The sequence below is a fragment of the Choristoneura fumiferana genome, chromosome 23, assembly GCF_025370935.1.
Source record: "Choristoneura fumiferana chromosome 23, NRCan_CFum_1, whole genome shotgun sequence".
Lineage (NCBI taxonomy): Eukaryota > Metazoa > Arthropoda > Insecta > Lepidoptera > Tortricidae > Choristoneura > Choristoneura fumiferana.
The window spans coordinates 13,696,827-13,715,426 of NC_133494.1; the positions used below are offsets into that span (position 1 = coordinate 13,696,827).

Sequence of the window (18,600 nt, forward strand, 5' to 3'; positions counted from 1 at the left end):
CTCAGAATGAGAATTTTGGAGATAATTTTAATACGCCATTTAATTCATTTTCTTCGACACGTCATTCTACGTAAAAGTTAATCTACATTTTTTAATTACTTATAAAAAAAATAGCAATCCGCAAAATCGAATCCTCTATTCATGACGAATTTCTTGGGAAAATGGTGTGGTAGTATCCGCTACCCTCCCACACTGGTGGTAGGACCTTGTGCAAGGTCCGCCCGGATTGCTACCACCATCTTGCTCTCTAATCCTGCCATGAAGCAGCAGTGTTTGCACTGTTGCTTTTCGGCGTGGAGAGTAAGACAGCCGGTGAAATTACTGGCACTTGAGGTACCCCATCTTAGTCCTCTAGGTTGGCAACGCATCTGCAATCCCCCTGGTGTTGCAGGAGTCTATGGGCGGTGGTGATCTCTTACCATCAGGAGACCCACTTGCTCGTTTGCCATCCAGTCGAATAAAAAAAAACACCGCAGATCTGAACTACGAAGTTGGCAATAGAGAGCACTGCTACCCCAATCTCGTATTAATCTTCTAGTCGCCTGTTACTATACCCACAGGAAGAGGTGGGTCCGTGGTGTCCAGTTTGAGGATGCGTTTCCATCAGAGATGTTTGAGGATTTGTTGCGAGGTATGTGTTTGTCATGAACCAATAGAAACGCTTCATTTATCTATCCTCGCTCAGCGAATCTCTAGTGGAAACAACTCGGCGGAGTCTCTCAACGCTCGCACACCTCTGGTGGAAAACCAGCCTAAAACTGGGCACAACACAGACCATAATCATATTGGAGTATGGTCTGGAACTTAATACTTATATTAAGTTTTTCGACATAAGGATTAATTCCTTTTTTTCAGCTCAATCTCCGTCAAGCAGCAGTAGTAGCACATGCAGTTCGGATACAGAACAAGATCTTAATGTTACTATGAAAAAGAAGTCCAAGGGCAGGTAAGATCTTGAGCGTTTGATTAGTCAGCATGCCACCTCTTTCTCATTTGGTGGAACGAACAGGGCCAGCATAACCGCCTAACTTAGTTTAGAGTGCATCACTCGATCACAGTGCATGCTGTAACCAACAAAATCTGATAACCTCTTGCGACCCGAGTCAAATTTTTGTTTTATGAATATGCACATTTGTCACTTATGAGTATGAGAGAGCTCGTAGTAGTGGTAGGACACTGGCCGCAGGACATATACAATTTTTTTTAAATTAGAATCTTTAAATTTATAACATATACATAGATCACTACGTGGTGCACAGGGCTGGATTTAGGGCAAGGCATCAAGGTATTCAGCCCCGGGGCCTCTATAAATGAGGGCCCCATAATAGAGGTTTACAGGAATCCAAATTTCGACGGGTCAGCATCTCTTCCATTTTCTTTCAAACAGTATTTTTTTGCCTCCTTCTTTGCCCCATTGCCCCCAGCCCTCTAAATCCGACCATCTCTGTGCATCTCACAGACTTAATAATAATAATAAGTAGGATTTGTAAGTCTTTGAATGTAATTATTGGTTTTTTTTTTCTGTAGACAAAAGTCGAAGTCCATGGATGAAAAAACTGATAGAGCACTGAGAGATATACAGCCTGTAGAAGTTGATGGAAGCGTTCGGTTTTCATCGGTAAGTTATACGCATACATATACATATTTATAGTACAAGTCTCTACTGATACAATAAAAGAGATAATATGTTTTTGTGTTTGTATGAAAGGATTTAAAAATTATCTCGGAAACGATTAAAAAATCTTTTAATAAAAATAAGATGATAACTAATATAATTATAATATACTGAAGTTTATTAATTTTGTCTACTCTTTATCCCTGGAAAATATAAAGTTTCCGCTGGGCGCAGAAAGATATTATAATGTCAGAAAACTGCGAACATAGAATCTTATTTTTCGTCATTATTATCCGTACATAATAATGTATGTATGTAAACTCTTTATTGTACCATTAGCCAAATATGTGGTCTACCACCCTAAAGTTGATAATCGTTTGCATGTCACAAAACAATAATGCCAATAGACGAGTTTAACAACTTGAAAGTTCGTCTTTAGCGATATATCCATTTGATAGGAATTTGTTTAGAAATTGATAGACCACTTATTTGGCTGATGGTACAAAAACGGAGTAACAAACGCAATTTACAAACGTTGCGATACATGTGCAAAGGCGAAAGGTATATTTAAGGTAGGTACTAATTAAGGTATATTTACCATTATTTAATGTTTTTCAGTAATATTTGCCAACACTGTGACTTCATCCTATTTTTTTTCGACCAACAGGTTGGCGGTTTAGAAGAACACATAAAATGTCTCCGCGAGATGGTCCTTTTCCCTCTAATGTACCCAGATCTGTTCAGTAAATTCAACACCCGGCCTGCGAAAGGCGTCCTCTTCCACGGCCCACCTGGCACGGGGAAGACACTGCTGGCTCGCGCTTTAGCGAACGAGTGCAGCCTGGTAGGAGGACGGAAGGTGGCCTTCTTTATGAGGAAGGGGGCGGACTGCTTGAAAAAATGGGTCGGAGAGAGTGAGAGGCATTTGAAGTTGCTGTTTCAACAAGTGAGTCTATTTATCGATTATAATATTAAAGAGTTTTGTATTTTCTAAATATTTTTTTGTAATTTGTAGCTAAACTCTTTGCTTTGCTATGCGGCACAATAAAAAAAAATCTTGTTCTAAGTTTAACTGATCTAAGTTACATACAATAGCTTAGCAACTGCTACTCACCTTTTATTGGAGACAATAGGACAACCTCAGAAGTCTAGGGCAGACAAAAAACTATTTTCTCAAATTGGTCCAGCAGTATTCCAGTAATCGGTGAACACACAAATAATAATAAACAAAACACATACACATACAGTCGAATATAGTACCTCCTCCGTTTTTTGAAGTCTGTTAAAACCAACCGAAAAAAAAATTGCAAGTAGGCCACATTTTGCGTGTGTTTATCAGCTCTATTATATTCAGTAATATTCAGTGGACTGGCTGTCATTGACTTAAATATAGGTCCACGGATTTATATATTTTTTAAAATAAAAATTGTGTATATTAGGCGAACAAGATGAAACCGTCGATAATATTCTTCGACGAGATCGATGCGCTCGCGCCGGTCCGCAGCGTGCGACAGGACCAAGTCCACGCGAGCGTCGTGGGCACGCTACTGGCCGAAATGGACGGGCTTTGCGACAGGTACACTCTTTAACTACTTAGCCTTCATAATTATTTTTAGAAAAAAACACTAAACCACCTTTTCTTTTGCTTCTCACAAACTACATAAGTAAGACATAACATGTGTGCGACACATATTTTTCTCTAGAGATTTCTCTTGTGATAAACAAAGGTGTTTTAAATCCATTCAAAGGTGTTTTGCACGTGTAGTATTGGATTAACAAGGTAAAATTCACAGACCTTATATCGAGATAGACGAAAAGAGCGTTTCAAACTGTATGAGAACCTAGCGTGTCGAATTTTTCGTACCTACGATGACGTCACAAGCGAGACTTAGTGATGGGAAATCAAGACCGTACGGCAACGATTCAAAGGCGTGCCGCCGCGACTCGAGCGGCCGTGGATCAAACTTTTTACACGCAAGGTAGGTAAACGCTTAAGGTCTATCTCGATATAAGGTCTGTGTTAAAATTAGATCAATGACTTCGGCAAAGTAACACCTAAATGAATTATACAATATAGAAGTTTTTTTGCTGAATTTGCTTCATTATACCACTCCGGAAATTTGCAAGATTGAAAATGGACAACTTACTTATTTACTTCATTAATTCGAATATTTAAGCTAAAGGAACTTATTGTGGTTGATTTTCGTCGCGGGCATTAGAGCGCGGTTACCGCGCGATACGTTCGATGGTTTGCCGTGCGAAGTCGATACGCAACTTAATATTCGAGATTATACTATCCTCCTGGGGCCCGAAGTAAAATTTCTGTTTTCACAATTTGAACCGAACGTCAATCAAGTAAAGTTCAATTTGTGTTTTTATGTCCTCAAGTGAGTACCGGGGGATCCAGGAGGATAAATGCAAGAGTATGCAATAATAGTACATTACTGTAGAGGCTGGGAAGTAGGGGGTTGCCGGCCAAGCAGATATAGAGATATAGGATTCCGGCCGAGGCTTGTATAGTGCTTTTCTCAAACATTACATGAAATAAAATAAAAACAAACAAGAAATGAACCTGGCGGGACGCTAGTCTGGTCGCGGTGTTGTGTGGCTGCGGGCGGCGGGCAGCTGCCGGCGGTGTGTGTCGCAGAGCGCGCGTTGAAACAAAAGACGGTCCGCATTGCCGGCCAGCGGCCTGCAAGGTTGTATGAAATCTCTTTGCAGGCCGCTAGTGTGACCGCGCGCACGCAGCTGAGCCGCAGCGCCTGCAGCGCGATACTTCTCGGCCTATTATTTGTAACACAACGTCAATATTTCATGTCATGTTTGAGAAAAACTTTGTTTACAGGGGAGAAGTGATAATAATAGGCGCTACGAACCGGCTGGACGCGGTGGATCCCGCGCTGCGGCGCGCGGGCCGTTTCGACCGCGAGCTGCACTTCCCGGCGCCGCACGCCGCCGCGAGGCGTGACATCCTCGACATATACACGAGGCACTGGCGGCCGCGCCCGCAGGACGACGCGCTCGAACATGTAGCGCAAGTCGCCGGTGGCTACGGAGGTAACGTCTGCAGATGTACTACGGTCAATAGCATATATCCATACTAATATTATAAATGCGAAAGTAACTGTGTCGAAACCCAGCGAAACTGAAATGAAATTTTGGTATATAGGTAGTTTGAACCCCAAGGATCAACATAGGATACCTTTTATTCCGGTAGAGGGCGCCACGGCGCGATAACCTAGATCCGCGCAGACGATGTCGCGGGCATAAGCTAGTATTATATACGTTACCAAGATAACAATAGTTATTTGTGTCACAAGGGAGCAAAATGGTGTATTTACGGCGAGGGCGTACATTGAATCCAGAATGTAGCGAAGGATTTTACAATAGAATCCTGAGCGTAGCGAGGGATTCTAAAGTAGAATCCTGAGCGTAATGAGGGATTCAAGTGTTAACGCCCAAGATGAAAATAATTTTGCTCCCGAGTCGCTCATACAACTTTTCACACCAAGCAAAAAAAAATAAACTCTAAATATTATTAAAGAATAACCAGCATAGAAAATGGCGTGGCTTCCCAATTATCAACTTTAAAAAACGGCATTTTCAATAAAACACTTAGAAAAGCCTTGAACAGAAAAGTTGCACTTTGCTCCCTCTCGTCAGGGAGGAAAAGTTACTTTTCTGAAGGAGAGGTGTGAAAAAATATTTATACACCTTTATGCCACTAAGTAAACACTAAGGGGCTGTTTCACCATCCGTCTATTCGAACAAAACAAATAGAGACGGCATCACACCTAACCGCCAGTTAACACTAATCAATGGATGGTGAAACAGCCCCTAAATATATATTTTTGCATTCGACTGCACATGTCTTTCGGTCGTTTTTTATCGGAAAAGTGAATTAACGCATACATTTATTTTAATTTTTAATCCCCGACGCAAAAAAGGGGTGTTATATATAAGTTTCACCGCTATGTGTATCTGTGTGTCTGTCTGTGGCACCGTAGCTCTTAAATGAGTGGACCGATTTGAATGCGATTTTTTTTTATTTGAAATCAGGTTTTCTAGCGATGGTTTTAGACACGTTTCATCAAACTCAGTTTAGCCGTTTTTGAGATATTGAACTTTGAATAAGTCGGGGGTTTTCCAAGTTTTTGCTGTGCATAAATATACATATACTGTAACAAAACTAACCTAAACTAAAATACCTACATAAAAAAAAGACTAATAATAATGAAAAATGATTTAAACCAGACCCCTTAGGCAAGGTTCCGAAGATACTAGCAGCGTTCCCTCTTTCAATTGCTAGGCTAATTCTTTGTCCGAGGAAGCTGCCATCCTTTTTCTTTGGTAAGCCTGGGTTTGGGGATCGAACACAGTTCCTAATCCGAGACGCTCTTCCACAGTCCCAGAAAAATAAAAGCTTAAAAAGAACCCGTTGTTGTGGTTTATCGATTTCACACTTGCTATTTTACTTTTGTTTCAGGTTCAGATTTAAAAGCGCTGTGCTCAGAAGCTGTATTGAAAGCGCTAAGAAGAGTGTACCCCCAAGTATACGAAAGTGAATACGCGTTAATGATAGACACGAAGAATGTGAGTAAATTATTTCACCTTAGGGTGAAGCCAGACGTGCGTAATTTTTTGAGTAGTGAGTCGCGTATTTTCATCTACGTAATTTCTGCTGCATTCGGTTTTATACAAAAGTCCAGTTTTTGGCGACTTAAAATGAGTTGACTCATTTTACGAATAACAAATAAAAACAAATAACATCAAAATTCTATTATATGTGTATACTTTTTCCATAGGTGGAAGTGACCCGTGAAGATATGTTGGAAGCGATGCAGTGTCTGGTGGCCGCGGGCGCCCGCACCGGGCCCCCGCCCGCGCGCCGCCTGCCCGCCCACGCCGCGCCGCTGCTGGCCGCCCAGGTGGAGGCCGCCGGCACTCTCCTGCAGGCGGTGTTCGCGCACCAGAGGAGGTGAGACAGCAGACATGCTAGAGCGAGCCAGTGTCTGGAGGCCGCGGGCGCCCGCACCGGGCCCCCGCCCGCGCGCCGCCTGCCCGCCCACGCCGCGCCGCTGCTGGCCGCTCAGGTGGACGCCGCCGGCACCCTCCTGCATGCGGTGTTCGCGCACCAGAGGAGGTGAGACAGCAGACATGCTAGAGCGAGCCAGTGTCTGGAGGCCGCGGGCGCCCGCACCGGGCCCGCGCCGCGCGCCGCCTGCCCGCCCACGCCGCGCCGCTGCTGGCCGCTCAGGTGGACGCCGCCGGCACCCTCCTGCAGGCGGTGTTCGCGCACCAGAGGAGGTGAGACAGCAGACATGCTAGAGCGAGCCAGTGTCTGGAGGCCGCGGGCGCCCGCACGGGCCCCCGCCCGCGCGCCGCCTGCCCGCCCACGCCGCGCCGCTGCTGGCCGCTCAGGTGGACGCCGCCGGCACCCTCCTGCAGGCGGTGTTCGCGCACCAGAGGAGGTGAGACAGCAGACATGCTAGAGCGAGCCAGTGTCTGGAGGCCGCGGGCGCCCGCACCGGGCCCCCGCCCGCGCGCCGCCTGCCCGCCCACGCCGCGCCGCTGCTGGCCGCTCAGGTGGACGCCGCCGGCACCCTCCTGCAGGCGGTGTTCGCGCACCAGAGGAGGTGAGACAGCAGACATGCTAGAGCGAGCCAGTGTCTGGAGGCCGCGGGCGCCCGCACCGGGCCCCCGCCCGCGCGCCGCCTGCCCGCCCACGCCGCGCCGCTGCTGGCCGCTCAGGTGGACGCCGCCGGCACCCTCCTGCAGGCGGTGTTCGCGCACCAGAGGAGGTGAGACAGCAGACATGCTAGAGCGAGCCAGTGTCTGGTGGCCGGGACGCAGGTGTCGTATCTGTTACGTGGCAACTATTATGTATGCAATCTGTGTCAATGATTTATGGCACCACAGGCAGCGAGTTCTTTTCCCTCGCGTATACAATGTAGTAGAGGACCCGTTTAAGAACGACCTTCAAACATCTGCTTAATTGATAAAAAAACATTTTATACTAAATTTAGTATGAAAAAAAAAATATAGCGAGTGGGTTGCCTAAACGCTACTTAGGGGAAACCACCCTCGAAAATTCTACAAAGAGCTCAATACTTTTAAAAAAGGGTATCAGCCTGTCACTCAATTGTTGGAAGACGACGGCGGTAATTTGATAACATCCAGTGCGGAAATTAAGAACATGTGGAAGGACTACTTCCAACAATTACTCAATTGTCCCCCTTTGAATGAGCCAAGCCCTCTTAACGATGCTGACTTCGATGACAGCGAGGTCCCCCCCCCGTCCTTTGACGAAGTTCAACAAGCGATCATGCGTCTCAAGAACAATAAGGCTCCTGGAATTGATGGCTTGCCATCAGAAATATGGAAGAACTGTGGCGGCATTGTACAGTCTAGAATCTACGAACTTGTGCTTAAGATATGGCAACTAGAAGAACAACCCCAGGAATGGAATGTAGGCGTCATCTGCCCTGTCCACAAAAAAGGCTCCAAGAAGAAGTGCGCCAACTATCGAGGCATTGCTCTTCTCACAACGGCGTACAAAGTCTTGTCTAACGTGCTGCTTACCAGACTGGAACCACATGCTGAGAGAATTCTTGGGGATTACCAATGTGGTTTTCGCAAAAATCGCAGCACGATAGACCAGATTTTCCTGCTGAGACAGCTGATGCAAAAAAGATGGGAGTACGCACAGAGCATCCACTCTTTGTTTGTGGACTTCACAAAGGCTTACGACAGCATAGATCGGGAGGCTCTATATTCCATTCTTTTGAATTTTAACATTCCAAGGAAACTAGTTGCTATTATAACTACAGCTACGAAGAACAGTGTAATGCGCGTCAGAGTGGGGGGAGAGCTCTCGGAAGAATTCCCGGTGATGACCGGTCTCAAGCAAGGGGATGCCTTATCACCAGTGCTTTTCAACCTGGCCCTAGAACATGTCGTCAGGAATGTCTTAGCACTGGACGTAGGTGTTGAGCTGAGCGGCAGGCACAAGGTGATAGGGTACGCGGATGACCTTGCTTTATTAGGGGAAAGCCGGGAAGAGGTGGCCGAAGCGGCCAGGGTCTTGGAGCGGGAGGCGTCCAAGATAGGTTTAGGGATCAACCAGACAAAAACAGAATACCTCCACATGAAACGATACAAAAATGCACGGGCTCGGCGTGGTAGTCTTCATGTTGGGGGTACCGTATACAGGGGAGTTGACAAATTTCGGTATCTTGGATGCACCATAACCGACACTAACACCAGAGAGGAGGAGATATACATCCGCATCCAAAACACCCTGCGCTGCAGTGCAGCCCTCCACAAGGTGTTGGTGTCCAGGCTTCTCAGCAGGAATACAAAGTTAAGGATCTATAAAACTGTCATAAGACCTGTCCTTATGTATGGCTGTGAGGCCTGGACACTAACACAAAAAGAGGAATATCAACTCCTTGTAGCGGAAAGGAAGGTCTTGCGTAAGATCCTGGGACCTGTCAAGAGAGACGACGGCACGTGGAGGATCCGTAAAAACAGAGAGATCCAGGAGCTGGTGGCTGAACCCAACATCATCGGCGTAACAAAATCACACAGACTTCGCTGGTTCGGCCACCTACTACGAATGGGAGAGGATCGGGCTGCCAAAAGAGCGTACGTGGGACGACCGGCTGGTCGCCGACCGGTTGGGCGACCCAGGTACCGCTGGGAGGACAGTGTCCAGGCGGATCTGCGACGTCTCCAAGTCGACGACTGGCAAGAGGCTGCGCACGATCGGGACAGATGGCGTGCTCTCGTTTCGGAGGCCAAGACCCTCTTTGGGTCCCTGAGCCAAATTAGTTAGTTAGTTAGTTGGGTTGCCTAAAAAATTTTTGGCCAAAGTATGAAAACAAAAAAACTACAACCAGATGAATGAAGCGTTACCATTGTTCGTGACAAACACATTCTTCACATCATCGCATCTTCGCACATTTCAGCGAGTGCTTTTCTCTCTCGTATACAATTTAGTTTGTGTTGTCTAGGATCGGCGAAGTGCCCCTGTCCCCGAGCGTGCTGTTAATAAGCGGGCCGTGCGCGGAGACGCTGATCGCGCCGGCGCTGCTGGCGCGGCTCGAGCATTGCACCGTGAAAGAGCTTAGTATGAGCACGCTGCACTCTGTGCACGCGTTCACTCAGGAACAGGCGCTTATCACTGTAAGTACACTTGACTTATAGCGCCCACAGACGCTACCTAAATTCCTATCATTAGACTGCACCGTTCGATCTGTCCGATTTATCATAAATTCCTATTTGTATCCCAATTCATCCGTTCTGATTTATGTAATCGAATTTCGATACTGTTTCGTTCGACGGTATAGTTTTAGAAACAGTTTTCTTGCACACTATACGGTACCGGTCGAACGGTACACTCTGATCCGTCTGGTCTGCTAGGCTCGTTCACAACTTTATACAATAATTCAAAAACACAATTGTAATATATTGAAAACATACATAATTGTTACATAATAATAAATTTAATTTGCTAAATGTTTAAAAATTGTGTCTGAGTATTCTCAAATAAAACAAACTTACAAACTCGTGTTGGCTTTTAAATCTCGCAACGCTCGTGTATTAAGTTCGCCGAGACTCGTTAGTTGCCTACGTATCGCACTTGTATCATAACTATTATTTTGGCAGATATTTTCGGAGTGCCGGCGCGCGGACCGCGGCTGCGTGCTGTTCCTGCGGGATGCGGCGTCCGTATGGGGCGTGCTGGGCGGCGCCGGCACCGCGCTGCTGGCCCAGCTGTGGCGCACGCGCGCTGCCGCGACCACACGCTGCTGCTGGCCACTGCCAGCGGGCCTGTTGCCAGCCTGCCCGCTCAGGTAACTGCTGGCCCAAAGCTCAAAGTGAACCATTCTCTTATCTTAACTTTAACTACTCCATCGAGTACCTAGAGGTATTTTTTTTCTCTAGACAGTTCTGAACATTTGAATAAAAGCATACTACACACACAGTCAAAACATCAAATTTGTCTAGCGATAATGAATATCACAAGGCTTTTTAATGTGTGTAAATATGAATTCTCTCAACAGCTGGCCGACTTGTTCCCGGCGTACAAAAACTGCGTATACTCCGTCCGCGAACCGACCTCGGCTGAGGTACTGGCGTTCCTCAAACCTCTGATCACGGAGCAGCCGTTGGTGCCGCCGGTGATCGAGAACCACGAGCCACCGCCGCCCCTGCCCAGAGGTAACGTCAATATTGTCTTTGATGGTCTTTAGAGATAGTTCAGCCAGTTGTCAAAAGATGGCGCCTGACGTTAAAATATTCTTTCTAAGAAGCGTTTTCCCAGAAATGAGACCTAGCTCGATCGATATTTCGCTCCCAAAACTTCAATTATAGCAAATTTCATTTAGATCGTAGAACAGTTGTCGAGACCTCAAAACATAGGTTATAAAAAAAATGCCTGAAGTTCACGCGATAAATTACTGTAAGGCCAAATAATTACTGGCTTCTATTTCTAACTACGAAATACAAACGTGTTTTTTTCGAATCCGACACTTGGCCGACTTTTTTTTAAATAGTGTATTGTCTCTAGCTCCACCCCCGCCGCCTCCGCGAGAGAGCGCCGAGCAGATCGCGCGGCGCAAGCGCAAGGAAGATTACAAGCTGCGCGAACTGCGGATATTCCTGCGCGACATCTGTCGGAAGCTCGCCTCCAACCGACGCTTCTACAAGTTCACCAAGCCCGTCGATCTGGAAGAGGTAGGGTAGCGACGTAACCAATACTAACACTGGGCCATAGGTGACCTCCTGTGATAAGATGGACTCTCACATTCGCTCGATTATGAGAGCTCGAATTAGAGACAATTTTACTTCTTTGCCCTCAAGCGGCAGAACTTGTTAACAGGTTCACAGTCCCGGAAAAATCTGCCAGCCGTCTTTTGACACATAATAATGACAATAAATGCTCATAAAGTTTCGTATTAATTTAAGATACGTCATTGCTATGAGGCACATGTGCCGCATGGTCATACCTACCAGTGGAACCACCCATGAGGCACATGTGCCTCATCGGACTGTGAACCTGTTAAACAACTCCATTCTAAAGTCTAATGAAAAGAATGGAAGAAAAATCGTGCCGGTACATTGTAAATTGCATGGTCGCAGAGCAAACAAATGATGAAGTGATCGATTACATTTTTTAGTGTACCATGTTGAAGTGTTTAGGGCTTAAGTAAATTGTCATTGACTCTACATTTTCATTGGTCTTACTGACATTGTCGTATCTCTTTTCCCAGGTGACAGACTATCTGGATATAATTAAGCAGCCTATGGATCTCGAGACCATGATGACCAAAGTGGACATACACAAATACAACTGCGCCAAAGAGTTCCTAGACGACATTGATCTCATCTGTGCGAATGCACTCGAATACAATCCGGACAGGTCAGTACGTATTCTGTATTGAAGATTTGACGTTTCGCCTCGCGATTCGGTCCGAATCGTACCTATTGGTACGCTTTTTGATTTTGGTTATTGAATCGGAGAACATGTCATGCTTGGCATTATTTTCATTTTTCACAGTGTACCTTATTTTTCTCATACTAATCGGAAAGAGATGCACGTCTGTGTCATGTGGTTATGTTTAAGAGTGAGATACGATTTATTTTTTGTAACATTTTTTTCAAATTTTGTGTCTTATGCCAGTACTGTTAAATTATGTTGAAACCTCTTTTTTTCTTCCACATTGCCATGCCGCCATTCAAAGGGCTAGAGGGATGTATAGGTATGGAGATATACAATATACTGCTGTAGTGATCGTAATATATGTACAAGTGTATGAGACGTTATTTATGTAATTTACATCCTCTAACCTTTTGTAAAACTATTTTTGTCATATGTATTTTATTGTAGCTTTGAAATATCATGTTGTATAATTAGTTCACGTAGATCAGAAACACAAAATAAATTATAAGAGAAATAGAAATACAACGCGAGCTAAAGAAGACGCCTACTTATAAGGCTAAAGAGCCATATATTTATTTTCCCCGCTCAGTCTCTAGTTTAGTTTTTTGATCAAATATTTTTGTTAAAATTTCCTTTTTATGTATTTATTTGTTTTACTTTTTTCTTTATTTTTTTTTAAATACGTGATTTGATTTTGTTATTTAGATTTCTTCTCATTGTAAAATGCTAACTTATTTAATTGATTGAATCAGGCTTTACTTTGCGAAGGTCAATGAACTAAAACAATTACTCTGCACACCCGCGGCCTTTCTATGCAACAAATGTGACGTGTGATGTGTGAGTATGAACTCTGGTTGAGTTCGAAACGCGTCAGCGTAGTGTGGTGGTAGTGATAGTTGGGTTCTTACAGCGTGGAGGTCGAGGAACTGCATGACACACTGTTGCACACACGTGGCTATAGTAAGGTCGCGGGTGAGCAAAGTAATTGGTTATACTCGTAGTTTATTAAAATACAATGTGACATAGCAACGACGTTCCCAACAGAACGTCGTCCGACAAGCAGATACGTCACGAGGCGTGCTCGCTGCGCGATCATGCGCACGCGCTGATCGACGTGGAAATGGACAGCGACTTCGAGCTAGAATGCCAGGAGATCGCGCGGAGGCGCAACGATGAGGGCACTGCCGCTGACAATGATCTACCTGACTTTATATATACCGCTTCTAACTTGGGTGAGTACTATGACAAAGCACTCGTAACGAGAGTTGCCTTTAGCTTTGGTCTTAATATTTTGTGATTACCATGTACATGTGTTGTATGTTTTTCAATTGTTTTCGTCTTTTCCTTTTCTCCTGTAGGAACCTACATAAATCGACGTAAAAAGTATGTTTAGTCAAATCATTGCACAAAAATAATACTGTATTTGACAACTCTTGGATTTGCTATATCCTATTTAGGCCAATCAAACTATAATTTATCGAAGAATTAGTTTCCAGCGTACTCGAAGTCGTTGTTACGAACAGTGCTGATTTTTTCCGCCAACAAACTGTCATGTAGTTTGGTAGATAATAAAAAAAAACAGTATTTAAAAAAAAGCATGTAATCCGCGTTTGCCCAATTCCAGGATGTGGGCATAACTTTTGGAAGCCAAATAACTACAGTTTTTTGCTTGTAGCTCGAAAACGGTACTCCCGACGGAAATATCATTCCGTTTAATATTAGAGAATTGTAAACTGTGCGTCGAATGAGCCTTGAAAACTTCAAATTCGGTACAGCCTAAATCACAAGTTAGAAAACGTGAAAAGGGTCTGCAGGCTAAGCGAACAAGAGTGGACTCGGCGATGGATTTAGTCATTCTATCATATGGTTTACTAGCCAACGCCCTTACGTACCCTCTGCTTGAGAAGCCATAGTTCAACCCACTAGGCTATGTATGACTGTTTTAACTATGTAGAGTTTATTCGCAGCACGTCTGGACAGCACGACGGAAGGCAAAAACCAGCGGACACCGCTCGATAAGGAATGTGTGAAACGCAAGCGACGACGCATCAACGCCTGGTCGAAGGGGCTCGTCGTCAAACGGCAGAAAACGCAAAAGGTAAATCCTAATAATATTCTAAACCAGCCCCTCCCTCCCTCCCTCCTGCCCTCTTGCTCTGAGAGGAGGCCTGTGCCGAGCAGTGGGACGCATATAGGCAGGGATGATGATGATGATGATGATTCTAAACCAGGGGTTGGCAACCTTTTCGCAGACATGGGCCACATAGTGAAAAAAATAGATAACCTCGCCTTGTAAGATAATTTTGTACCTATTGGTATTGGTAGGTAAGTACTGTACGTGATATTACAAAACAGTCGCGGGCCGCAAGGAGATAGGTCTCGGGCCGCATTCGGCCCGCGCTTTGCCGACCCCTGTTCTAAACTGTTGCTCGGGACTCCGTCCGCGTGGAATTGGTTTATCGCTATCCCGCGGGAACTATGCAATTTTCCAGGATAAAAACTATCCTTTGTTTCTTATCTAAATCGGTTCAGCGGTTTAGACATGGTAAGGCAACAAACAAACGAACAGACTTACAATTTACAAACTTTCGCATGTATAATATTAGTAGGGTTGATGTTTGGTAAACTAAGTCATCATTACCATCATCATCAATTGAAATGAAATGGTACCATCAGCCAAATATGTGGTCTACCACCCTAAAGTTGATAATCGTTTGCATGTCATAAAACAATAATGCCAATAGACGTGTCTGTCACTTTGAAAGTTAGGATTTAGCGACATTCATTTGATAGGAATTTGTTCAAAAATTGATAGACCACTTATTTGGCTGATAGTACGCAAATGTACTTTGGATGAGCAAACAAAAGGTTGTATTAGAAATGAAATTTTTAACAAAAACTTTATTTTATTTCCTCCAATAGAGTTTTAAAGAGTCGATACTGCAAATCACCGATGAGGAGTCTAAGGAGAACAAGCCTATGATCACCTCGACGCCGATGACCAACGGCGCCTCCAGCTCGGGCTCCGATGACGACGCGCCGCTGCGGCCGCGCGCCGACGACGCGCTGCACCCAACCGGCGCCGCTAACAATCTAAGGGACAGGTGCGTTAACGACACTCGAGGGCTGATCCGGCGTCACATGGTCAAATTCTATGGCCTCCTGGCTATATCCTGGCTGGTTAAATTTCGTTGGAACGTTGAATGTTTGCTTATGTTTATCATAATATATCAGTTGATAGTAAAAGAGGCTTGTTAGTGTACATTCGGAGGAAGCATTCGGGGAAACATAATTATTGCATTTTAAACGAGTCGATAATAATGTAAGGTTTTGTTGCTACTCGAAATGTCACCAACCAAGGGTTATTTAAGCAAGTAAAATTAGCATGTATACAATCTCTTTGGAGTTGACTGTACGCTGACGCTCGATAACGACGTCCTGGTAATAAAAACATTTTTTTTTCTAAATTTCAGCCCAGCGAAGTCAACAGAAAAAGCGCCAGCAAAATCATCACCAAAGAAACGAAATTCAGGGCACGAAACATCCAGTAGGGGTGAGTTATGATTAGATGATAGTGGTATGTGACCTATGATAATTTGAACTGACGACATCGCGCCAGTTGCGGGCAAGCGATGGTGCAGGTGGCGTGTTATCGTTCATTGTGGCGTTCTAAGGGGGAGCTAATTTAGCAGTGGTGTCTTCCGCCTGATGTTGACGATGCTATTATTATTCTACTCTCCATAACTTTTGAGATTCCTTATATTATTCACCAACGAGATAGACGGATGACCTGAGGGGCTATTGCGAAATTCGAGAATCGAAGTTCGTGTCGTACCGTCCCTCTCACTCGTATTAAACAATATAAGCGTCAGCGGGAAGGCAAGATACGAAGTTCGATTCTGGTTAAAGCCACGTGTTCACGGTGGATGCGGGCCGCTTTTAACCGAAGCAACTGGATGTCTGTGAGGGAGGGCTGATATCATGATGACAATAATTTTATTTTTTACAGATCCGGAAAAAGTACTGATAAATAAGACTGAACTAGATAACATTCTATATAAGAACGCGAAAGCCTTGCGCGCTATCGGCCTAGAAGCCTTGTTGGACCTCCACGCTCAGCTGAGTGCGGTACTGCGTCAGTTCTCGCACACGCACGACAGAACCAAGCTGCCGGTCGAGTACCATAACGTGGTCGCCAGGTACGTGCAGCTGAGCAGAAAGTGAACCAAAGTTAAGTCCTGTTGTCATTTATGTCGATGATTTTATAGTTTTGCTAAACAAAAGTTGTCATTTATGTCGATGATTTTCTAGTTTGTGAACAAACTATGTTTTGATTGTTTATTTATTGGTGTCGATACATAAACTTGCCTTAATCTTCAAAAGTTGGTATTGTATTTTGAGATACATATATCAGTTATACAGAGAATACATTACTCTACCAATTTTCATGAATTGAGACGACTTTTTTTTATGTATCGACACTTTTTTTTTTGATAATTGGTACAACGATATATATAACAAGGAAGATAATTTTGTTGAGCAGTATTGGCAATTCTTCCGATTTTCACACGTCGTCTGCATCTTAAAAATACACCGTGTATATAGACCATAACAATAGGGATGTTGACGCCATTAAAAAATAACTCGAAGCCACGGCTCCAGTCAAAAAACGCTTTTTAAGCCCTGAAAACTAGATTAATTTTCGATTTACTGTAAAATTAGATTTTTTGTTGCTTTAAAACAAATAAATAGTTAGTTGATTGAGTTGGCGAACAAATAGCGACTTATGACGTCATAAGTCGCTATTGCCATTGAAACTCTATGGGAGAATTGTGTTTTGACAGCTCATAAAAAGTACGTCAGTTGATTGGTGGTGTCAACATCCCTATTCTACCCTTTGGTAAATGTCTCCTGATATTTCGAATTCTAGTAATGCGGAAAAAATATTTGAACCAGTAAACTGCATAGTAATTTATTTCCCTTTAATATCTGGCACTAATATTATTTGGCAGTAAGAAGGAAAGAGTCATAAGTGACGTGAATAAGTTACCATTTTGTTTTACATCAAGGGCCCCTTAGTAGTAGCCTTTCCAATAATGGCTTATAAGGCTTGCGTTATGTAATATACTTACATATCAGATGTAATTTTTGTCAATTTGACAGATCTGTTTGAAAAAAACGGGGTAGTTTTCGGACTCTTTTCATCTTCTATCAAATATTAGATTCGAAATTAAAATTGTAGGTAGTTGTGTTCAAATTTTGATCGAAATAGATAGTTCGAGATTTAATTTTAAAATAGTATTCATGTTTTATCGTAAATGCACTGCCATTCAAATTGATTTAATTATATTACACAATACATTGTTATTTCATTGACATAAATAACAATAACAACAGGACTTTTAGGCTCGATGAATATCTACGATATAGGAAAACGAAACGTAAGTTTATGTACGTAAGAATTTATATCGATTGTCATTGAGGTTGTAATTTATTGGAGTATTGAAGGGTGTCGTTATACTGGTTGCTCTAAGCATGTTTCTAATTCGTTTTTGTGTAATGTGGTTTGTAATGTGGTGCGACATTCCGTTAAAATATTTTGTTTAATAAAAATACACGCTTTCTTGTGGATAACGCTATACTAGGGTAAATTGTCAATTACTGACCACCTTTCAATAATTGGCCACCTTATACTAAAAATTAATTCTATTTATAGGTGACCAGAATTAATTTTTAGTATAAGGTGGCCAGTTATTGAAGGGTGGCCTGTTATTGACAGCTTGTACTAAAAATGATCTCTGTTTATTAGGTGACTCGATTCATTTTTAGTGTAAGGTGGCCAGTAATTGATGATTTACCCTGAACGCTCCGTCATCACAGTCTATTCACACCTGCTGAAATACAAGGAATTCATTGGTACTCGTGGGCAATGCATTTGTCAGATTTATAAAAAAAAATAGTGTCATAATGTGAATGGCTTCATTTCTGCATATGGGGTCAAATGTCATCTGCTGTGACAGAAACAGAATTAGTTGACAAACCACGGAGTCTTGCGGCTAATTTTGAAGAAGAAATCGCTAATTTGAAGCCAGATGTTTTGCGCATCAATTTGTGGACATCAACTCCGGAGCTGGTCGTTTGAGGGAATGTTTAAATTATGCATCCTACATTAAAATAATAAATATAAACAGATTTTTTTATCAATTTTAACAAAATGGTAGTCGATTCACATTATGACATTACTTTGACGCCACTTTGTATAAAGCGTGTATTTAAAAATGTTATGTATCTAACCCGCGCACGAACTGATCTATATGTGAAGAGACAGGATCGTTAGAATAAATCGGAAATAGAAAAAGTAAGAGGAAATGTCATACATAAGTCCTGAAGCCTTAAAGGTGCGGCCACATGCAGTCGTCGACGCACGTTTCGAGCGTCACTTTTGGTCACGTGATATATTCTCGTAGCGACAAAGCTGAAAATGTCTATCGCTGAAAAAAGACCTCTTCAATTTCGGAAAAAAAAAACACTTATTTTT

General features: G+C 43.5%; 2 protein-coding genes across 2 annotated transcripts in view; both read left to right on the forward strand.

Annotated features, from left to right (window-relative positions):
* The window catches only part of LOC141441317 (ATPase family AAA domain-containing protein 2-like), a 30,705-nt gene extending 12,500 nt beyond the window's left edge, over positions 1-18,205 (forward strand). Inside the window, 18 exon segments of the mRNA XM_074106013.1 lie at positions 856-946; positions 1,528-1,618; positions 2,283-2,561; positions 3,055-3,191; positions 4,461-4,672; positions 6,102-6,208; positions 6,421-6,593; positions 9,631-9,802; positions 10,286-10,412; positions 10,415-10,473; positions 10,684-10,840; positions 11,190-11,356; positions 11,893-12,041; positions 13,107-13,294; positions 14,030-14,160; positions 14,985-15,166; positions 15,536-15,615; positions 16,072-18,205. Coding sequence (XP_073962114.1) covers positions 856-946; positions 1,528-1,618; positions 2,283-2,561; positions 3,055-3,191; positions 4,461-4,672; positions 6,102-6,208; positions 6,421-6,593; positions 9,631-9,802; positions 10,286-10,412; positions 10,415-10,473; positions 10,684-10,840; positions 11,190-11,356; positions 11,893-12,041; positions 13,107-13,294; positions 14,030-14,160; positions 14,985-15,166; positions 15,536-15,615; positions 16,072-16,286 — 2,717 coding nt within the window. The 3' untranslated portion in view covers positions 16,287-18,205.
* Positions 18,206-18,430: 225 nt separating this feature from the next.
* Positions 18,431-18,600, forward strand: part of LOC141441137 (ATPase family AAA domain-containing protein 2B-like) — a 6,747-nt gene continuing 6,577 nt past the window's right edge. Inside the window, exon 1 of the mRNA XM_074105823.1 lies at positions 18,431-18,507. Coding sequence (XP_073961924.1) covers positions 18,431-18,507 — 77 coding nt within the window. The remainder of the gene's footprint in view (positions 18,508-18,600) is intronic.